The 23348-nt window shown below is 40.6% G+C and overlaps 3 protein-coding genes across 10 annotated transcripts in view; 2 read left to right on the top strand and 1 right to left on the bottom strand.

Annotated features, from left to right (window-relative positions):
- Positions 1-3390, top strand: part of zmiz2 (zinc finger, MIZ-type containing 2) — a 29772-nt gene extending 26382 nt beyond the window's left edge. For all 3 annotated transcript variants that reach the window (XM_024299633.2, XM_024299634.2, XM_036214383.1), the window contains 2 exons: positions 10-201; positions 2053-3390. In XM_024299633.2, coding sequence (XP_024155401.1) covers positions 10-201; positions 2053-2160 — 300 coding nt within the window. In that variant the 3' untranslated portion in view covers positions 2161-3390. The remainder of the gene's footprint in view (positions 1-9; positions 202-2052) is intronic.
- LOC112163305 (dual specificity protein phosphatase 26) lies at positions 107-23217 on the bottom strand. 6 transcript variants are annotated; one of them, XR_002922263.2, is made up of 6 exons: positions 22939-23216; positions 22621-22796; positions 21203-21414; positions 20832-21063; positions 332-406; positions 107-246 (listed from the first exon to the last, which is right to left on the bottom strand). XR_002922263.2 is itself a non-coding variant. In XM_036214384.1 (5 exons), exons 2-4 carry the CDS (start codon positions 22794-22796, stop codon positions 20852-20854), a joined length of 600 nt encoding a protein of 199 aa, XP_036070277.1. In that variant the 5' UTR covers positions 22939-23216; the 3' UTR covers positions 18446-18673; positions 20832-20851. The 6 variants fall into 6 exon arrangements, 4 of the variants coding, with proteins under 4 accessions (XP_036070277.1, XP_024155406.1, XP_024155405.1 ...); XR_004948746.1 differs by lacking the exons at positions 107-246; positions 332-406 and adding an exon at positions 18446-18673 and having other exon boundaries at positions 19276-21063; positions 22939-23215; XM_036214384.1 differs by lacking the exons at positions 107-246; positions 332-406 and adding an exon at positions 18446-18673.
- Positions 10059-12624, top strand: LOC112163306 (peptidyl-prolyl cis-trans isomerase). The gene is made up of 5 exons (XM_024299642.2): positions 10059-10210; positions 10686-10716; positions 11848-11936; positions 12006-12178; positions 12250-12624. The coding sequence occupies exons 1-5, from the start codon at positions 10142-10144 to the stop codon at positions 12383-12385; spliced, it is 498 nt and encodes a 165-aa protein (XP_024155410.1). The 5' UTR covers positions 10059-10141; the 3' UTR covers positions 12386-12624.
- Positions 23218-23348: the final 131 nt, after the last annotated feature.

Raw genomic sequence — 23348 nt, 5'->3', positions numbered from 1 at the left:
TGTGTCCAGACTCCTCACTCTGGACGGATGGACGGCGTCCTCCCGCAGCACGCCGCTGGCGTCCACGGCAGCCAGAACCTCGGCGACACCGGGAGCCCGCTGCCCCAGAGGACCGCCAACACCCAGAATCCCCGGCTGCAGGGGGAGGGCTCCTTCGGTCTGGGCGCTCCGGGAGGGGAAGGGGCGGATCACGCTTTAGATGTGAGTGGAAACCAGAGGCTGAAGGTCATGCAGTTGTGTTTTCTCCTGGATGAAGAGTTTGATGGTCAAAACATTTTTTAATATGTCTCACGATGTAAGGATTAATCACAACGTTTCTCAGATATCTGACCTGAAAAGTTCAAGTCTGAAGAGCACGTCGGGCCTCAGAATAACTTGTTGGGGATTTGTTTAGGGACGTCTCGATCTGAAATCAGACCCGATCGTGTCATTTCAGATTTGATCAGGGATTGGATTAGGGCTGTCAAATGATCGCGTTAATCTGGATTAATTAATTATGGACATTTTAGTGCATTATATATTTTTTTATTGCGTTAATCTCAGTTTTGGCTGAATTTCCTTTTTTTTGCTGAAAATAGCTGTTCCAAAAAGATGCTGCCCGGGCCCCCAAAAGATTTAGCTCCGTCCCTTCCTGAAGCTGATCTACGGCAGGGGTCCCCAAACTTTATTTTGTGAGGGTCACATAACTGTTTTCTTCTCTGATGTGGGGACAGAGTCGGTTCGTAGGCTAACTGAAAAAGTGAAACAATCATAACCTTAATGGAAACATTTTCCAGAAAACCACAAATAGCCACATTTGAAATAATTAATTTATGTAATCTTCACAGAAAAAATAACACTAAAACATTTTAAAACTACAAATATAGCATAACCTGCAATGATGCTAGTGAATGCTGTAAGCTGAAATTGGCCGCTGAAAATGCTGAAATTGATAGCTGAAAACACTGAAGCTAATAGCCAGCTAAAATATTAGTAAAATACCAAATTAGCCTAAAACAGTAAAAAAAATTCTAAATTATCCAAACAGCTAGCACGTAGCCAAAATATCAGAGAAACTCTAAAATAGCCTAAAAACTGAGAAAAAGCCAAAATTAGCCAAACCTCTTGCATGTTGCTGAAAGATTAGCTTAACTACAAATTAGCCTAAAAAACTTAAACATTGATTTGATTTGTTTACTACTTCTAGGCATGTATATTATTACGTCCACACACAGATTCACGTCCATATAAGTCAATATGTTTTTGCTAAAATATATCTAAGGATACATACGATTATATATTTCTAATTTACTTTTCCTTGAAAGATCTTGATTTTTTTTTTTTATTTAGTAACTATTTTTTTTCAGTATTACCTGGACAACACAGGATCTATTAACCTAAGTTGAACAGAATCCAAACAAAAACGAATGGAATTTTTTTCTATTGTACAACTTTGCCAAAAGGTCTTTTTGTGCCTTATTTGTTAGTTGTCCATTGCCAATTGAAATATAATACTGAAAAAAACCTAAATTGGCCAAAATATTATCTAAACTCCAAAATAGCCAAAAACTGAATTTTGCCTAAATCAGCCAAAAAAGCTAGCATGTTGCTAAATGATTAGCTTTACTTCAAATTAGCCTAAAAAAATGAAAAAAGTCCAATATTAGCCGGGACAGCTACCATGTGGCTAACATATTAGCTAAACTCCAAAATAGCCTAAAAAAACTGAAAAAAGCCTAAATTAGCATAACAGCTAGCATGTAGCTGAAATATTAGCTAAACTCCAAAACATTCTAAAAGACTGGAAAAAAATCCTAAACTAGCCAAAACAACTAGCACCTAAAATATTAGCTAAACTCCAAAATAGCCTTAAAAAACTGAAAAAGTCCAATATTAGCCTGAACAGCTATCATGTAGCTGAAATATTAGCTAAACTCCAAAAAGCCTAAAAACCGGACCAAATCTGGACCAAATGATCCGGCCCGCGGGCCGTAGTTTGGGGGCCCCTGATCTAAGAAGTGTAAAGATCCCGGACGCTCGGCTTCAACTCCTGCTCCGTGTTTTCTTCCGCAGCTCCTCCCTGAACTCACCAACCCGGATGAGCTGCTGTCCTACCTGGGCCCCCCCGACCTCCCCAACAACAGCAGCGACGACCTGCTGGCGCTCTTCGAGACCAACTGAAGCTGCCGCCGCTCTGTGTGTGCGTGAGTGACGGTGTTGTCGTGTGTCATTCCTTCCTCTGAAGCCGGACTCCGCCCACGCCGCCTGCAGACGCTTGCAGTGGCTGGACGCTCCACTGCGGAGGTTCGACGAGGAGGAAGCGGAACTTCTCAAACCATTTCTGCTGCGAGAGGCGGGGCTCCCCCTGCTGGACAGTCATTGTACAGTCGAGTCCAGAACCGACCGTCTAGCACAAAAACACTAAACTCCAGTGAGATTTTGATAAAAAAAAAGATGCACAGAAACAGCCGAACACGTCTTCAGCTTCAGAGGCCGACTCGCACTTTCAAGCTTCAGAACAAAATTGACAAACACGGAAACATGAAAAACTGTCACATGATGCCCCAGACTGTCACCATAGCAACTCCACAAATGGGAAATAAAAGGATCCAGTTTTTTACATCCAGATCTGATGATGAGAAGTTTAGTTTTCACGTTTTTAAACACTAGATCCCACCAGTGGTTCCCAACCAGCCCAGAACATGGACCGGTTTAATGTTTAATGTCCAGTTTCCTTTAACTTTTGAAGGTGAACTTTACGTTCATCCTCTAAAATATCTGCTTCAAACTTGGTTGGTCAAATGTGATCTAGATTTCCTCCTAACTGTCAAAGTTAAAAAAATCAGACGCCAGCTTCAGCCTCATCTGAATTTTATGGTGCGATGGATTATTTTAAAAAAAGGTCTCTAATACAGGTATTTTCAAAATAAAATCACAAACGTTTGCCGTTTGAACGACTTTATTAGCAACATCCTCGTAACATTGGACAGCTGGTTGCTGAATGTTCTTCATCATTATTATGGTCTGTGGGAACAACGACATGCGGAGTAAACACTTCTGGTTTTTGTCTGTTAAATGCAGCTTTCTTTTATTTTGAAGGCTCTTCCTCTTTCCTACCAAAATAAACTCTCCAAATAGTTTAGTTTTTGTTTACTTTGCTATGTTTATATTTGGCGCTGTAAGAAAGGAGTGGATGGATTTTTAACAGAAGTGACTTGATGTGCGTCAGATGTGGTAGGGCGAATTTTCAAAATAAAACTTCCTGTCCTGGGGGTTGGGAACCACTGGTTCACAAAACCACACACCTGTTCCTTCAGTCTAGACGCAGCTCGTCAGAAAAGACATCCTTTGTTCTGCAACATTGGATGACACACTGCATTGTTGTTAAGGTGGTATTTTTCTTTTTATGATTTTGACATAATTTTGATTTAATATGTTTAGAAAAAAACACTATAGACATGGCAGCTGGGCGGGGCAAAACCTGCCAATCAAAAAAACCCACCCTTATTTGAGCATAAATATGAGCTCCAATAAAATAAAAGCCACCCCCCCCCCCACACACACACACACAAACACAGAGTCGTGTTGACGAGCAAATGAAGCAATAAAAACATCAAAACCATCTTTGACACCAGACTGTACGTTCATTTTTACTGTTAAACGTGGTCGCTGGTGCAAATGACTCTGCTGAAACCAGCCTCTAGTGGTCGTTTATGGAACCACATTTGGTATTTTTGCTTCATATCTGGGAATGGGATTTCAACGACTCTGGTTACTAAGGAAAATCTAATAAAAATAACTTTGACATAATGAACAACGTTTTTATCCACCCAAACGAAAAAAAGCCACCATTTTGAATCAAAATGTGACTTTTCAGCTGTTTTGATGGGGGCTGGGCAGTGCCTGAAGGGGGCGTGGCCAATGGCAAAGCAGCAGGTTTCCTTTCAAGTCTAAAACGAGCTCCGAGTGAGGCATTGAGGGTCTTCCAGGAAAAAAGAAACCTAAAAAGTTGACCCTCCGTAAGATAAAAGTAGCTTTCATCAACTTTGATGCAACTTCTTGCATTTTTTTTAATATTGTGACAAATCTGTTATTGTTTTTTCCAATTTCAACATTTTAAAAACAAACAACATAAAGGGTCTAAACCCAACATTGTTTGTGTATTCGACATAAATCTAGACGTTTTTATTCCCTTTCTGCATTCCATAATCTGGTTTCTAACGGGGTATCTTATTTAAGTAAATAAACCTGAAGTGTTAGCATGTTAGCATTTGATGATCCATTTATCTCAATAGTTAACAAAATCTCCATTTATTTGAACCGTTTTCAAACCAGAGCTTTAGAACTACCATCAAAGTTTACGAATTGACCTGGTGACGTGTGTAAAGTGACTTCCTGTTTACGTGTTTAGAGCGTCAAAGCTGACAACTGATGGCTGTTGAACACAATTTTACGTAAATAATAAAAAGTAACCTTACCAATTGTAACCAAAAAATCAGGGCTGTGAACATGAACGCGTTAACACGATTAATCAAAAAGAAAAGTCCTTCGCTTTAACTTGGCGGTTCAGGCTCCCACGGCGTGCGTTAAAACACTTTGTTTTGTATTTTCCCGCTTATACCATCGTCACTTACAAAAGAAATAAATATTCAATCAGTTTTTAGTGCTTTATTCTTGCTCATTTTTGTGGTTTAGATCACTTTTTCACAGAAAGTAGATTATTTGATCTGTGGTCCGGTTCTATATGGTACAAATACATTTTACCTGTTAAAACATTGCGATTAATTGTGATTAATCCCAACACAAAAGTGCGATTAATTACATTTTTTTTGTAATTGATTGATGACCGTAATTAAAAATAAGTGTTCTAAATGTAGAGTTTCGTATGTGATTTCATATTGTGATCATTCACAGATAAGTGGTCGACAAATACTGAGACAAAAAAAGTTATAGCGATTAATCGCGATTAATTTTTTCCAGGTGATTAATTAGTTAATTTTTTTTTATCGATTCTAGAAAAAATCTTATTTTATGAATGTCCTGCCGAACTGTGTGTAATTTGAATTATCCTTTAATGTTTGAGGTTTTATTCTATTCTATTATATTAGTCTAACAGGTTCTATTTTGGCTGATGTTATTTGCACGTATTTTAAGTCCGATCGAGCAGAAAAACTGAAAGAAATTCATGTTGGCTACACGTCAAAGGCTACAATGCACATTCCTGTATGTCTGTTTAATCGCTTCCAAGGGTAAACTTACTTGTTGATTTTCGGGGTATTTTTAGGGGATAATTCTAATTTGGCAATATTTTAGGTCACGTATTTTCAGATTTAAAAATAAGAGCGTCAAAGAAGAGAGTTCAGCACTGGCCGTACGCTTTTGGAAAGAGTAACTTTCATATTTTGGTCTCGGTTAGCGAACAGGAGGAAACCAGATGCAGACAGAGTCACAAACACATTGGTGGCTGAAATCACAAAACCACAAAAAGAAGGACATAAGAATCAGGAAACGAGACGAGCCGACTCAGAGAGCTTCAGTAGAGAACCTTCAATATACAAAAGCTAATGACTGAACTGCAGGCAGCTGTGACTGATTAGCAGAATGGGTGAAGTCACAGCGGCCTGCACAGGAGCAAAGGAAACTTTTGGCGACAGTTTCCAGTTAATTTGATCCTTTTCTACCTTTATTTTCAGCTAGTGAACAGCAAGTAGGAAATAACGCAACAGTAACTTGTTTAACTTTAACGTAAGACACTGAAATTGTCTGACTTTTGCTCTTTTTACAATGATGGATTTAAGCAATTTAAACTGGACAGAAAAGATCTTCTGCAGTTTTACGTCTCATACACAAAGCTATCGCTAACAAAGACTGAATTACCTTCATAATCTAAGAAGCAGCAATCAATGAAGCAACCTGTAACCTTCTAACTTTGACCGGATTATCACTGAGAAATAATCCACGACTCGTTCAATGTAATTTAGGAGGGAAAACAAAAACAGTTAGGCGGGACATTTATGAGAATATTTTCCGTTACAATCAGTAAGGATGCCTTTATCATTTACGTAAAATGTGTTAAACAGCTGTCAGCTTTGGCGGTCCAAACCCCTAAACCAGAAGTTAGACAGCAGCGTAATTTTGCCTGACGTCACGTGAAGAGTGTCCATACGAGAGGTCTGCAACCTTTCACGCTAAAAGAACCATTTGGTCCAGTTTCTTACAGACCAGAACCCAACGAGAGCCACAAAGTCCCATTTTATCGTTTTAAAAATGAACAATTTTTAACAACAATTGAGCATTTATTTATACATTTAGTTTTTAAATATTACAATAATTGAATTACCACAGTGTCTTTGTGTTTCTACATATAAAAGTTGCCACTTGTTTTACTTTTTGACAGACGTACACTCTAGTTCCTTTCAAAATAAACCCACTCTGTCAAAAAAGTTCCTCCTGCTGCAGCAGATTTAATCATATTTTTTATCATTAGGACTTTTGGTGTGCTTTTATTCCTTTAAATCTAAAAAATAAATAATTTAGTAGAATATTTTGTTTAAAACAATTCAAAACATTTAGAATAACCTGAGCTTTTTATTAAAAATCATTTTAAACCACATTTATTCCAAATTTTAACCACTTTAGTGTAACTTACCAAAGTAAAATAACTTCTAGAATTTTTTATTTGTCTAACTTTAAATTAAAAATAAAAATTTAAATCAATTTTTAGCAGAATTTCTGACAGTACATTAAACTTTTTTTGCGTAGATGATTGACATGTTCAAAATCTAAGCAGAAATGACAAAACTAAACGGACTAATCTCTTATTCATTCAGTCGTTAGTATTTTTCATTCAAGCTAAAGAGCCACAATAAAGGGATAAAAGAGCCACATGTGGCTCCAGAGCGACAGGTTGCAGACCTCTGGTCTATACCAACTCAATCTGAAAGCTCAGAAAACGTAAACCGGTCGATTCTTACATGTGAAATTGAAGTTATGTTAAAAACAGTCGTAGAGCGTGTTATTTCAGCATCGGCATTAAAGGGTTACTTTGTGATATTCAGCAGTTATCTTTAGCTTGTGCAAGCTAACCGTTCACCTCAGATGGACCAGACTTTCCTCCAGAGTAAAGAATCATTCAGCTAGCAGGAAGTCTCTTCAACTGCAATTCCACTTCTGGCCACTAGGGGCCAAATAGCATTCTTTAAGGCCTGATCATTTGAGCTGAAACCACTTTAACTCAAAATCCGTCCAATCAGGATTTTTTTTGTTTGTTTATGGTTTGTTTTCGTCTTTCTTTGATCTTTTCAAATGAAAATGTCACTGAGCTTCCCTCAAACGAAAGATCGAGAGGATTCGTACACATTGAAACTGTGACCCCCCGGTTTGCCCTGTTGGGTGGGGGGGAGCTTTCTGTAAATGAGCTGTGTGTCCCGGCATCGGAAAGTCTTTGTATGTTTCTGAGCGGTCTGACATGTAGAACCCATCCTGCCGCGGGTCGACGTACTGTATAATCAGCTGTTTTCATTAGAGAACGTGTGTTTATCCAATCAAACGATCATTTATGAACTTTATTGTCTGTAGTTGGATAATTGTTGTAAACATTCTGTATGTTAGAAACTATAATGCAGTTGTAAAAACGTCACAGTCATGTGTATGTACATGATGCATGTATGGGGGGTCGGCTCGGGGACGGCGCCCTCTGTGGCTCAACGTCGCCGCTTTGCCCAAACTGAGCAACATCTTTGAAAATAATGGACTATTTAACTGCAAATTTGTTTTGAAAAGGTGTTTTTTAAATATGTAAACTATTCCACATATTTTGTAACACATTGTAATTGCCATTTTTTTCTATTTATTTTTTAATCATATTCATCATTGTACACACGGTTGATTTGTCGCTCTCCTGAATTGAAATTAAAAGTCACTTTATTTGAAAAAAAAAAAGGTTTAATGGTGCTTAATCTGCATGAAAAGTTAATTATTCTTCTTTATTAGATAAAACATAAGTTCAGATTGGGTTTCTCTGCAGGAGTTCAAATGCTGAGAATCAAAGCAATTAACTTTAACAATAGAAACGTTTGTTCTAATAAATTAAGGCTGCCACGATTAGTCGATTAGTCGTTACTTTATATGATATGGAGTCAGAGTGTAGTAAAGTTAAAAGTTATAATGACATTATCCTAGATTTTTTGACTATTTTGCCATTTATTAAGGTTTTTTAGGCTATTTTGGGGCTTAGCTAATATTTCAGCTACACGCTAGCTATTTTGGCTAGCTTAGGCTCTTTTCAGTTTTTCAGGTTTATTTGGCATCCAACTAATATTTTAGCTGGCTATCAGCTTCAGCTTTTTCAGCTATCAGCTTTAGCGTTTTCAGCTGTCAGCGTTTTCAGATATTAACTTCAGAGTTTTCAGCTATTACCTTCAGCGTTTTCAGCTATTACCTTCAGCATTTTCAGCTATTACCTTCAGCGTTTTCAGCTATTAACTTCAGTGTTTTCAGCTATTTACTTCGGCGTTTTCAGCTATTAACTTCAGACTTTTCAATTATTACTTTCAATGTTTTCAGCTATTAACTTCAGCGTTTTCAGCTATCAGTATTTTTAGCTATTACCTTCAGTGTTTTCAGCTATTACCTTAAGCGTTTTCAGCTATTACCTTAAGCGTTTTCAGCTATTAACTTCAGCGTTTTCAGCTATTAGCTTCAGTGTTTTCAGCTATTACCTTAAGCGTTTTCAGCTATTAACTTCAGCGTTTTCAGCTATTACCTTAAGCGTTTTCAGCTATTACCTTCAGTGTTTTCAGCTATTAACTTCAGTGTTTTCAGCTATTACCTTAAGCATTTTCAGCTATTAACTTCAGCGTTTTCAGCTATTAACTTCAGCCTTTTCAGCTATCAACTTCAGCGTTTTCAGCTATTAACTTAACAGACAGCAGGTAACCTCTGAAACATGTTGGTGAACTGTGGGAGGGAGCAGCAGAACACGTAGAAGGAGAACATGCAAACGTCACAGAAATGTCCCAGCTGGGATTTGAACCAGGTGGTTCTCAGTGTTCTGGGAAACCACTACACCACCGTCCAGTTTATTTTTGTTCTACATTCAAACATTTATAATTCACCTGGGGTTAAAGGTCAACATCTATATTTCTGTTTAGATTGTCGTATAACTGAACAAATTGATGTTAAATCTATTGTCAGAGCGGATTATTATTAGCACGAGTTTAAAGCAAGTTTTCTGCTGAACAACAGTGTCTAGCTGCTGTTTAGAGGCTAAATTCTTAAAGTATATTCTTACATTTACATGTATAGATTAGGGGGGGAAAGGTGGACTTTACATCAATGTTGTCTTGTTTATTTATAGAAAAATACCAAATTGCAAAGATTATTATTTTTTTACAGTTTAACAAACCACTCATTTGATGTGAAAAATGTTAAAAAATGTAATAATGAAAACCATGAATACAACAACTCAAAAGTTTAACATAATTAATCATTTTGCCTGGTGCTGCGCCCCGCCTTACCTGTCGAAGCTAGGTGTGCGTGGCGGGAGGAGGGATGCACGGTCTTATCTCTTAGTGCTAATTTAAAACTTTAAGGATGAAAAAGTAGCAAACCAATCGCTCAAGAGCCTCTTTAAGGTAAAAAGGAAGGAAGAAAACTGACTCAAAGCAAAGGTTTGAGTGTTTTATTTACATTCAATTGCTTGGAAATTCACTTCAATTTCAGTAAAAAAAATACTTTTGTTTTTAACTAGTCCTAATACTCTGTTGTACATCTACGCCTTGTGCTGTCCCAAATGGAGTATTTACAACGTGCAAGGAATGATGGGACTGCAGTGCAGTTACTTGTAGGAAAGTCCTATATATATATACATTACATGTTTATGTTTTTCTAATTATCTAGTTTACATTTTTTATCACCTAAAAATGAATTTAACATGTGTTATTATTTCCCGCCTTCTGGATTGTCAAGTAAACCCTTTTGACATTCCTGAAAATCCGCCATTGTTGTAGAGACAGAGGAGGGAAGCCACGCCTCTCTGCAAAAGTGATTGGTCCGTCCCAGAGGCTGTGACGTCAGAAGAGGATAGCGTTAAAAGCGGGCGGTGAGGCGTTCACGGACGTGTTTTCCGCCAGCGCAGCTTCACCCAAACGTCGCTCCCAAGATGGGGAACCCGAAGGTTTTCTTTGACATCAGCATCGACGGCGCGAACGCGGGCCGGATCGTGATGGAGGTGAGGCCGCCGCTGCTGCCGCCGTCAGGCCGGAGAGGCGGGGGCGTCTTCTGATGCGGCTCGGCGCTGGAGGCTGCTGGGAACGCCCAGCATCCTCTCTGATCCGCTGACATTTCTGCAGCCGGAAACTATCGATGCATCAATTATTCATTCAAGCTGCAGCTGTCCTTCAGAAAAATTGAATATATTTAGATTTTCTGCTGTTTATTACATAAGATAATAAAAAATGTTCTATATTTTTGCATGTTAAATATAAAAATAATCAGTTTGCTACATTTATGTTTTAGAAATTATAGTTTTGTGCTTTACATGTATTGTTTTTTTGGTGAAAGTGCATTATATTAATCATGATATTATCAATCCTGTTAATAAACACTCTATTTGTACACAAAGGTTTAACATAACCCACAATAAAATGTGAAATGTCCTCCTTGCTGACATCTTGTTCTGACTCCTCTGTTTGTTTCTCCTGCAGCTGCGAGCCGACGTCGTCCCAAAGACTGCAGGTGAGTCAGTCGACCCGAGACTTCCAGGAGCATCTCTGAAAGGCCGCCTTCATGATGCATTAGAGAGCCAGCATCTGTCCCACTTCCACATTGTTACAAATATGACCTATTTTCTCCGAGAGAGCAGGAAAAAGGGCTGATGTGTGTGCGTGAAGAAGAGAGCAGACTTTGTTAGTGGATCCTGGAATACAGAGAACGTTTGTGACGATGGTTTGACTCCAGGGTTCATGCTGAAGGACTCAGACAAAATGAGAAAATAAACAACAAAAACACCTTCATAGTGACCAAAGATTCACATGAAAAACTGCATTTCTTTAAGAACATTGTTTTTACTTTTTAAGTTAGATTCAATATTACAGTCCCAAAAATTAAAAAAAGAGAATTATTAGTTCTCCAGAAATATTTCAGTTAAATCCGGATGTCAAACTCAATCACACAAGGGGCCAAAATCCAAAACACACCTTAGGTCACGGACCGAACAGGATAGACATATATTGAACATTCTAAAACTACATTTTTATCACTTTAAAGCCGTAACTTTTTTTAACATAATTTTGAACTAGATATATAGCATTACCTGTGATAATGCTAGTATGAATACTGGAAGCTGAATGTAGCCACTGAAGATGCTGAAACTGATAGCTACAAGCGCTGAAGTTGATAACTGAAAACGTTGAAGTTGACAGCTGAAGATGCTAGTGCTAATAGCTGAAAATGCTAAAGCTAATTACCAGATAAAACTTTAGCTAAATGCCAAAATTTGCATAAAATAATCAGAAAAAAGAAGGTTAGCCAAAACTGCTATCATGTAGCTGAAATATTAACTAAATGTCAAAATAGCCTAAAAAAAACTTTTTAAAAAGCCTAAATTAGCCAAAACGATTAGCATGTAGCTGAAATATTAGGGCCTTGACTTTGACACATGACGTAGGATTACCTCTGCGGCAACATTCCCACCCAAAAACCAGTAATGATCTGCTGCTCTGCAGAAAATATGTCTTAAAAAAAACGACACTTTTTCTTTTCTTTTTAAAACAGCATCATAGAAATAAAACACCACTGGGAAGGATTTTGTCTGTAGCTGGAGTGGGACAGTTATCTCTCTGAAGGAAGATCTCTCTTTTCTTTCAGAAAACTTCCGAGCGTTGTGCACCGGAGAGAAAGGCTTCGGCTACAAAGGCTCCTCTTTCCATCGCATCATCCCTAAGTTCATGTGCCAGGTACTCCGAAACCAGGAAACCCGTCTTTGTTCTGTCCGCTGCACAGACTGGACCTCTGGTTGTTTTCAGGGCGGAGACTTCACCAACCATGACGGCACCGGAGGCAAGTCCATCTACGGGGAGAAGTTCGCCGACGAGAACTTCCAGCTGAAGCACAAGGGGATGGGGACGCTGTCCATGGCCAACGCCGGCCCCAACACCAACGGCTCGCAGTTCTTCATCTGCACGGCGTCCACCGACTGGTGAGCCGCGCTCCTGACCGGTGGCTGGCGTGTTCAGGTGCTGTCGGTCACTCCGGTGTGCTGCTCCGCAGGCTGAACGGGAAACACGTGGTGTTCGGGAGCGTCCTGGAGGGCATCGACGTCGTCAAGGCCATGGAGAAGCACGGTACGAAGAGCGGCAGCCCCAAAGCCAAGGTCATCATCGCCGACTGTGGAGAGCTGCAGTAGAGGAACCGCCGCCGCTGACCTGGGCTCAGCTGTCAGATGTTGTGTTTAGAGAAATCTGATCCACATTTTGACCTGAAGTGTTTAGATTTGTGTTTCTAATATTTTTACCTGTTATGTTTTCCTGTAGATTATATTTGTAAAAAGTGTTTAATCCGAATAGTGCTTGTTTCTGACCCGTTTCCTATTCAAAGTCTATGTTTGTGATATGATATAAAGGTCTGTGAAATATGAGGTGAAAATGTGTCTTCTGTTTTCATTTCTTCCATCTGAACTGAGCGTCTGTGGACAAAAGCTTCACGTCTAGAGACATTTAGACCACCATGTTGATCTTAGGTACTCCTCCAAACAGTAGATGGCAGCACACCTTTGTTTATGCTGCTCACTGTTTTAGTGTTTGAGAGCCTGAAAACATCAGCTGTGACTTTAATGAGCAGGAAAATCAAACACCCACAACTCCTTTTGTTTGGATTTTCTGACAGCAGAAAAATACATTTCAGAGAAGACCAACGGACAAACATCTTAAAACCTCCTTGTAGTAAATAGGTTTGATAAATACAAATATAGTGAAAATGAGTTCCTTAAAACTGGCTTCCCTTTGAATATATTTTCATGAAAACCTGGTAAAAATTGGTAAATATACGACTTCTGGTTCAGTTTTTCCAGGTTCCTTCTGCAAAAGGTGTTCTATTTAAGTGTACTACAAGTACACTTCAAAGATAAAAGTAAGGTAGTTTACTTAAAATTTACTTTTTATATACTATCTATGTGCTGTAGACTTAAAATATTCCAATGTAGAAGTATTCAGTTTGTATACTTCCTGGTCTATACGTAGATGGTCAAATACTCTGGTATACTCTAGTACAGGGATGTCGAACTCAATCGCACAAGGGGCTGAAATCCAAAACACACCTTAGGATAAACATTTATTGAACACTAAAATTTAGTTTTAAACTTTAAAATCATAACTTTTTAACATAATTATGAGCTAGATATATAGCATTACCTGTTATAATGCTAGTGTGAATGCTGTAAACTGAATTTGGCTGCTGAAGATGCTGAAATTGATAGCTAAAAACACTGAAGTTGATAACTGAAAATGCTGAAGCTGATAGCAAGCTAAAATATTAGCTTAAATGCCAAATTAGCCTAAAAAAAAGGTTAGTCAAAACAGCTAGCATGTAGTTAAAAAATTAAAAAACACTTAAAAATAGCCTAAAAAAACTTTTTTTATTGTTATTTAGGCTAATTTGGTATTTAGGCTAATATATTAGCTGGCTATCAGCTTCAGTTTTTTTAGCTATCAATTTCAGCATCTTCAGCTTTCAGCGCTAGCATCTTCAGTGGCCAAATTCAGCTCACAGCATTCATCCTAGTTCATAATTATGTTAAAAAGTCACAGTTTTAAAGTTTTAAATGTATTTTCAGAGTGTTCAATAAATGTTTATCCTGTTCGGCCCGCGACCTAAAGTGTGTCTTGGATTTTGGCCCCTTGTGCGATTGAGTTTGACACCTCTAAATAATCTCCAGAGTTTGTTTGTGTTTATTTGCGTAGTAATAATTTAATGGAAACTGTAATTTTGTTTTTTAATTGAAAGTGTATTGAAGCCTTTGATAATGAATTTAAGACAATTTAAATATAATTTTTTGGTCCTTTTTACATTTTTGTCTAGAATGCAGATCCACAGCAACATTTTCAGACCATAAGTTCTGTGCAACATCATTTTGCCGCCTCTTTAGAGCCTCAAATTTCTGCATCTTTCACACAGCAGCTGCTACATCAACCTAAACTCGTGAGGATTTCACTCTTTGATCTGTGGTGAGTTTCTATTTTCATACTCTCTCCAGTCTCCACCTGGATGTCCTCATCACTGTGTGTCAAGGAACTGCAGACATACATAGGTAATTAGCTGTTCTGATATCTACTCATCTCACATGTTTGGTCCATCTCCAGGTAAACAAAACCCACCCAAGAATCAGTTTTTTCAATATTTTTTATTTGCAACCAAGTAGACAAATTATCAAAACAAACCACAACTCTCAATATTTAGTGGAGAATAAAAACGTGACTCGGAGGACTGGTCGAGGCGTCGACATCTCAGAGAGAGCGAAACCAAAATGATCTCACAAGAATTCAAGTTTCCTGTGGAAGGATTACAGTCAGAATCAAAGATACAAACACATCGAGACAAACAAGAAAACACGTCACGATAGAGAAGCACGTGAAACACACATCCAATATAACAAAGTCACATCTGGTTTCTGAGAAACGTTTCACTGAGCGGACTGAGGAAGGTTTCTGTACAACGACATCTTCTGGTGTTCTGGTTCCTGACTTCAGGTCTGAGTCTGGATGTGGAACCGAACCGGGTCTGTTTGATGGTTGTTTAGGCTGTAAGGCAACGATGTTCCGCACAGACTGAACTGCAGAGACGCTGAGGAGACACACAGGTCACGACGCGAACACAACCACATCACAAAGATGCTAATCTACACACGATGTCACCTCACAACACGAAGAACGAGGTCCCTTTGAAGGACGGAAACATTAGCTGCCACGCCCATCACCAATGACATCAACCAAGAGGTGGTGGCGCCATTTTTCCACGTTTTGGTGTCACTCTGCTTTTACAGTGAAAAGACGAAATGTAACCGATCTTTGTCTAAGATTTGGGTCATCTTCTGCTTCACAACCTGAATGTAAACGTTTACTTCAATGGAGACTTTTCAAACAAAATCCAACTTCTTTGAAGAGCAGAGCGAAGGCCTACACAAGGATCACAAAGCTCTACACAAAGTCCTGAGGGTCTACACAAAGTTCTACAAGAGGGTCATGAAGGTGTACACAAAGGTCAAGAAGTCTTACACAAAGGTCACAAAGGTCAACACAAAGTCATGAAGGTCAATACAAGGGTCAGTAAGGTCTACAAAAAGATCAAGGACAACACAAAAGTCTAAATTAATGTCATGAAGGTCTACACAAACTTAATGAATGTCTACACAAAACCACAAGTGAAGATCATGAAGGTCTTCAAAAAGTTCTTCATTTTATGAACCACAATCAGGAAGGTCTACAAAAAGATCAAGGACAACACAAAGTCAACAAAAGTCTAAATTAATGTCATGAAGGTCTACACAAACTTAATGAATGTCTACAAAAAATCCCAAGTGAAGATCTTGAGGGTCTTCAAAAAGTTCTTCATTTTATGAACCACAATCAGGAAGGTCTACAAGGAGGTCATGAAGGTAAATAAAAAGGTCTACACAAAGGTCACAAAGGTCTACACAAAGGTCGTGAAGGTCTACACAAAGGTCGTGAAGGTCTACACAAAGGTCATGAAGATCTACACAAAGGTCACAAAGGTTTACACTAAGGTCATGAATGTCCACACAAAGGCCTTCAAGAAGGTGAGGAAGGTCTACACAAAGGTCTACACAAATGTCATGAAGGTCTACACAAAGGTCTACACAAAGATCAGGAGGGTCTACATGAAGGTCTACAAGGAGGTCATGAAGGTAAATAAAAAGGTCTACATGAAGGTCAAAAAGGTTTACACAAAGGTCACAAAGGTCTACACGGAGGTCATGAAGACCTTCACAAAGGTCACAAAGGTCACAAAGGTCTACACAAAGGTCGTGAAGGTCTACACAAAGGTCGTGAAGGTCTACAAAAAGGTCTACACACAGGTCATGAAGATCTACAAAGAGCTCAAAAAGGACAACATAAAGTCAACAAAAGTCTACATTAATGTCATGTAGGTATGCACAAAGGTCAAACAGATCCACATGAAGGTCTCTAAGAAGGTCATGAAGGTATTCACGAAGGTCAAAATGGTCTACACAAAGGTTATGAAGATCTACAAAGAGCTCAAAAAGGACGACACAAAGCCAGCAAAAGTCTACATTAATGTCATGAAGGTCTACACAAAGATCTCTGCAGCAAAAGCATTCGTCCAGCATTTTCAGAAACTTTTAAGGTTCCCATTAAATACCCTCTGGAAGTTTTATTTAAGATTTCATCAAACAGTCTCCACTACCAGGTGAGAGCCGTGTCATGGGACACAGAACGTCTCCTCGTTCCAGCCCACCTGGCAGACTGATGACCTAATAATCAACCCTCAGACAGATCCAGGCTCCACCATCCTGGTCCGTGAGGTCCACCATCCTGGCAGGCTTTTGGTCATTTGCTCATGCTGGTCACATGATGACCATTCCATGAATCAGGCCATTCTGTGTTTTCATTGGATGAACGCCTGATCCAGGAAGTCAGCAGTAGATATTTATGGGTTGGTTGGAAAAAAAGATGGATCTCCAAGACGAGAATCGGTCTTCAACAGACTCAGTTTTTTCAAGTATAAATTAGAAAACTAAATTAAATGGATCAAACTGAGATCAGAATCGAATCGGTCAAAGAATTTGTGAGCGATAACTGACCACATTCGGATTCTACAGGAAATCTCTTCCAAACATTTCATGAGAACCTTAAAGTCCATCTGAATAGTCTTCAGTTCAAGTTCATCATTAAAGCGGGACATCCATAAACTCCGCCCATCAGCTTAACGCCATCAGAAGAGTCAAAACAGAACAAAGTCACAGGAAATGTTTCAAACACGACGCGGAGGAATCTTGAGGAAGTTCATTGTTTTGTGTTTCTTTGCGGTCTTCCCCAAACACCCATAAAATGGACTTTGTGAGACTTTGACTTGAACAAAGCCTTCGCCCGGCAGGCAGTTGAGAGCTGTTGCAACGGCACATGTTGTCTCTTGTGCTACAGGACGGCTAACAGTCACGGCAACGTCAGAGAGAACCACCGGAGGCGTTTAACGAATCCACCGCACAAGGAATAGAGTTCAGTACGTATCAAAACATCAAAAAGGAACGAGACTGAAACCCGAAACCAACTCGACACGGAAAGAAGACGAAAACGTCTTCAAGACATTTCACCAACAGATGACAGCCGTGTACACATCAAAACGGTAAATCACCAACGGGCTACATGTGTGCGCTGCTTTTACACACCGGCTGTTTGGTCCAGTTTGCTGATGAGTAGGTGTGAAGGTTCACCTGATCTTACCTGCAGGGGAACTTTGGTTCATTACACCGAAGGTCAAAAGGCAGAAGAAGCTTTGGAGTTCGACCCTTTAACACCGGAGATGTCGGCGGCAACGCTTAAGAACACACGCTCTTTGACATATAGTTTTTTTGACTGTTAACGCCTCTTGTGTCAAAGTCAAGGCCCGGGGGCCGGATCCGGCCCTCCGGGTAATTCTATCCGGCCCTCCAGATCATTTTACTTTATTGTTATTAATGACCTGATGTTATCTTGAGCTCATTTCTAACTTGTATAATTGGTACAAAAAAATTTATGGAGAGTGAAATATTGAAAGTTATTTAAGGTTTAAATTGATTTATTCTGGAATAATATTCCTGCATTTTTATTATTCATAATTATGTTAAAAAGTTACGGTTTTAAAGTTTTAAAAATAGACATTCCGCTAGCTTTATGGACTATTTTGGCATTTACTAATAATTTTTAGGCTGTTTTGGAGTTAGGCTGATATTTCTGCTACATGCTAGCTACTTTGGCTAATTTAGCCTTTTTTCCAATTTTTGGTTATTTTCTAGTTTAGCTGATACTTCAGCTACATGCTAGCTGCTTTGGCTAATTTAGGCTTTTTTAAAGCTTTTTAGGCAGTTTTGAAGTTTATCTATTTTTTTCAGGCTAGCTGTTTTGGCTAGCCTAAGCTTTTTTTAGGCTAATTTGCCATTTAGCTAATATTTTGGCTGGCTATCAGCTTCAGCGTTTTTAGCTATTAATTTCAGCATCTTCAGCGGCCAAATTCCTCTTACAGCATTCACACTAGCATTATTTCTGGTAATGCTACATGTCTAGTACATAATTATCTTAAAAAGTTACAGTTTCAAAGTTTTAAAAATGTACTTTTAGAGTGTTCAATTTATCCTGTTGGACCTAAGGTTTGTTTTGGATTTTGTCCCCTTGTGCGATTGAGTTTGACATCCCTGGTTTACATGATCAAAGTCAAAAGAATGTCAACACCGGAGTTAAGCTTTGGTGTTAATGAGATAAACCGCCTGAACTGGAACCAGAGAACCCGTCTAAAAAAACAGGTCTCCTCTGTAAATGTGCTGTAATGACAGCAGAACAGTGTGAGACTAGCAGGACCCGGTCGGTCTTCTTGATCGGCGTCTTTTCGTCTTGATCAGGTTCAGTCAAAGCAAAAGTCCGAACCAAACAGTTTTTATAATTCAAACAAACCGCCGTCTTCACACCTGCAACACAACCAAAAAAAAAAACAGTTGTTCAGGAAACCTAATGGTCCTAAACTATGGAAGAAGAAACAGGTCTGGGACCTTTGTCATCCATCTAATCATCTTGATCAGGAAATAGAGAAATTATTGGATTTCTTAAGCCTATCCTTAGTCACTGTAGTCCCTATGGGTGGATACGAGCTGCCTGGTAGTGCTGTTCACGTGATACGAGTTTACTTCATCCTGACTGTCAGAAATGAGGAAATTAGACAATCAGAGTGTATTTTGTGTGGAACTAACGTATAGAGTACACACCCTGTTTGTGTAGTCAGTACGGAGCCAGTACTCACACCTTACTAACCACCAGAGTGTGGCGTAAGGACTCAGTAGGACAGCATCACCCATACGTCACAGCTAACTTCCATTATCCTTACCAATACTTCATGATACCATTACCACATACACAACAATGGTACGTTCCGTTTTCATTGAGGTGACCCTCAAGGGAACTGAAAGACACACCTGGACTCCCCTTACGAAGCAGCTGCTCCTCTCTACAACCCCACAACCCAAAAACCTGCAGCACCCGTACGAGTCAACCCCTAAGGCTTTAGAAGCACAACCTTCACTGAAGGTGGGACACAAGCATCCGTTGGTCCTAATGAGAAGACACCTTGTCCGTCCGGGCAGATCGGTCAGTTTCAACACCTTCAGGAATTGTCTGTGACGCGGTGGTGTTTGGGTTTAACTGCAGTCTAGAGCCATCCAGTGGCTTGACTTGTGTACTGCAGCCAAGAGAATCTCTTCATTGAGGCACAGATTTGAGTTGCCGTGGAAGATGAACTGTCTTCGGAAGCTTGTAGTTGGATGTTTTTCCTTGGATCATCTGGGAGGATCTTTCAGATTAAAGGGTTATCTTAGCTTCATCTGTCAAGCTGGCAGTGGTTTCAGAGATGAACGTCCAAATTATTCATTTTAAGGTCTGGAACCTTCAGCTGATGAGCTGAAGTGATCCCATATAATGATACTTCCTCCACAGCAGGATCTGCCCTCCATGATGGCATCACTTCATCTGAACATTTTTTTTTTGGCTTCAAGCTCTTGAGTTTGGTGGAGAGTCGCTGCTCTGAGTTCCACAAACGTCCCACAGTTCTCCTCCAGCAGCTTTTAGTCATGTGACTGACTCGTTAGCTGATTTCTTTGCTCAGTTTGTGCAGACTAATACCTCCTTCTGTGTTCAGACATGACTCCTTCATCCAGGCCAGCTAACCTGGTTATTGGAGCTGCTGGTGATGAATAACCAGCAGCTCCTGACCCGTTAACATCTGGATCTTCTACTTTCAGCTCACCTCAGACGCTGACAAATGTCTGGCCCAGATGTTTCCTCGAGCATTGGGCCTAACTTGGGTTTGGGGGCGGGGTCTCAGGCACTGAGGAATGCTGGGTCAGCAGGAAAACACGGAATCAGAAGGACTCTAATTTAGTCTAAACTCATCAGAGCTTAAGAGGGTTTACATTTACAGATTATTCATTTTTTAGACTTTTTTTGTCCAAAAAAAGTCCTGGGGACATAAAACTTAAGTAGTTGGTTTATCTGGTCACCTTTGACCTTGTCCTCTGTGCTTCCTGTTTGAGGCGTTCCTGATACTATGTGGGGGGCCGGGCCAAATGTGGAGGCGGGCCTGATCTGTAGTTTGGGGACCCCAGATCTAGCGTTTTGGCGTTTTCTCTCTGACTCCGCCTCTGCTCAGTGATAAATGCTTTTTTTTTTTTTTTTTTTTTTGCTGCTGAAATTGAAACTTTCAGTAAAGTTAGTGTGTGAAAAACTAGAAGTTTCTGTTTCTGTTGGCAGGTCATCAGCGTTCAAACTTCTACACTAAAAGAAGCTGAAGAGTTTGATTAAAGTTTGGTCCATCAGAACCAGAACCAGCTCAGAGGAATGTTTCAGCATCAGGATAATGAAAACCTCATGCGCTCCAGAGCAGAAAAGTCCAGATCCAAACACGCACATTTAGAGATCAAAGTTCCATCCTGGAATGTTTCTCCCAGACCAAAGAATCCTACATTCATACTGTGGGGTTCTGAGGAAGCGCCGGCGCTTAGAAGGCTTTCCCTGATCATCTGAGGCTTTAGGGCGGAGCTTGATGGTTGTTTTGGAGGAGCTCCGCCCCCTCCGTACCTCCATGTCCATGCTGGGTTTCAGCTCTGCGGCGACGTCCTCCGGCTCTCCCTCAGGATGCCGTCCAGACCGCTGAGCTGTCGCAGGAACCCTCGGTTGGGAATGACGCCTCGGTGGTCCTTCACCGTCTTGATGGCCTCCACCAGCGTCAGGTTCTGCCGGATCATCAGGTAGGCCAGCACCAGCGTGGCGGAGCGGCTCACCCCCACGGTGCAGTGGACCAAGACCTTCCCTGAAACAAAGAAGAGCGCCGGCGTTACCAAAGAATCCACCATGAGGAACCTTCACTGAAGAAGATCTTCTTCTGTTTCGTCAAGAACTCTGGACCGTGACCCGGTTCCCAGACCACGCTGGTTCTGATGGACACAGACCTCCGCTGCACAGAGCCTTGTGGATGAACTCGGCAGCCGGGTAGAAGTTGACGCTCATGTCGAAGGTGGGCGAGTCGTGCGCCTCGATGCCGTAGTAGGTGATGTTCATCCCCGCGTAGTACTCGGCTCCGCCCCTCCACTTGCTCTGCGCACAGTTCAGGATGTGCGTGATGCCGAGTTTGGCCAGCTCGCGGCGATCTGAGGCGATGTTTCTGCAGAGAGGAGGAAGGCTTCAGGAACCGCAGGACGACAAACAGAGACGTCTACAAACCGGTCAGTGAACGCATCACTTCAGAGATCCTTCAGGAGGAACCAGATCAGACCTGAGAGGCGGAGCTAAAACTGTGCCTCCTCACCAGAACTAAAAAAGTAAACTTTTCTTTTTAGAGGAAATATTTAGTTGTTTTTGTATTTGTGTTTCACCCTAATCACAAATGACTAAAATAACTGTTTTGGTCTTTAACCGGATTATTCTCGTTTAAACAGTTTATCAGCGTTTAACCAGATCATCAGCGTTTAACTAGATCTTTAGCACTTAACCTTAACCAGATTATCAGCGTTTAACCAGTTTATCAACACTTAACCGGTTCATCAGTGCTTAACCAGATCATCTATTTTAAACTGGATCATCAGCATTCAACCAGATCATCAGCGTTTAACCAGATTGTCAGTATTTAACCAGATCATCCGCACTTAACCGGTTCATCAGCGCTTCACTAGATATTTAGCACTTAACCAAATCATCATCTTTAAACTGGATCATTGCTGCTTAACCAGATCATCAGCGTTTAACTGGACCAACAACCCTTAATCAGATCTTCAGTGCTTATTATCCAGAATTCAGATTAAACCGGATAATTGTTGCTTAACCAGATTATCAGCGTTTAACCAGATCTTTGGCATTTAATCCGTTCATCAGCGCTTAACTGAGTCAATAGCACTTAACTAGATTGTTAAATGTTAAACCGATGATTTAAATTTAACCTGATCATAATCGTTTAACAGGATCATTAGTATTTAACCGGATCATCCACTCAAAGATTCTTTTATTTGGTATTCTGTTGGTGATGACCAGAACAGTAAAATATCATACAGAGAGCAGCAGGAGATTCAATCCACTGAATGTTTCAGTTTTCTTAACTTTTTAAAATGAAATCTAATCACTTTAAAAAATAAATTGATAAGTAAGTAATCTTATTTTAATCCAGGATTAATAACATGATTCCACACAACAATAACCAAAACGAGTCTACAAATAAAGACGTGTTTAACTGAAAAACAAATGCTATGAATACAATGAAATCCCAGGAGGAGGCGTCTCCATGGTAACCAGACTGGGTTCAAACCATCAAGATCCAGGATTTCTGGAAAGTTCCGTCTCCGTCACTGATCGCAGAACCGGTCCGGTCCAAACTCACTGGTCTCCGATGTAGAGCCGCGGCCAGACTTCGTCCGCGTGGTTGCAGGCCGTCTTGCCCGTGCACAGCAGCCTCTCCAGCTCGGACACGCTCAGGTTCGGAGACGGTTCGGAGTCTTTTCGGTTCGGAGACCTGGAGCTGCTCCGGGACCGGGAGAACCGGGACATGAACGCCATCTGTTATAGGAAAACAAGCAACCAGATCAGAGCCTGAAGTTTGGGTCCGAGCCTCAGCGGGATCACGTCCGATCAACAGAATCGGACCTGTGGCTTCTGTTTGGAGGAGGGGGGGGGGGGGTCCGGGTTCTGTAATATTCACCTGGATGTTTGTGTCAGCGCGGGAGCCTCTGCGCGGCCATGTTGACTCTCCGGTAGGAAAAAGGATGAAGATGAGGAGGATGCTGCTGCAGCTGCCGCTCACCCGCCCCCGGACGTCTCCTCCTCCTCCAGGCGCAGCATCTCCATCTTCACAACAAGACCTCCACGAGCCGCGCGCGCGTCACTCCGCGCGCGACCCTCCAGTTGTAAAAGCAAGTGTCTGCGGGGGGAAAAGCACGAGCGCAGCTTCTAGAGCGCGCGCGTGTAGCAGCAGCGGTTTGTCTGCAGCTGCAGACGGTCTGGCGTGGTGGTGTTTGGCGCCCTCTCGTGGACAGAAAAAGAATAGGTCACTTTGGAGAATTCTTGAGAAAAAAATACATTCAAAGTTTATTTATTTATATACATCAACAT

Source organism: Oryzias melastigma, linkage group LG12 (genome assembly GCF_002922805.2).
Source record: "Oryzias melastigma strain HK-1 linkage group LG12, ASM292280v2, whole genome shotgun sequence".
Lineage (NCBI taxonomy): Eukaryota > Metazoa > Chordata > Actinopteri > Beloniformes > Adrianichthyidae > Oryzias > Oryzias melastigma.
Note: the sequence above shows the minus strand (reverse complement) of the source record. Positions and strands in the feature narration are given on the sequence as shown.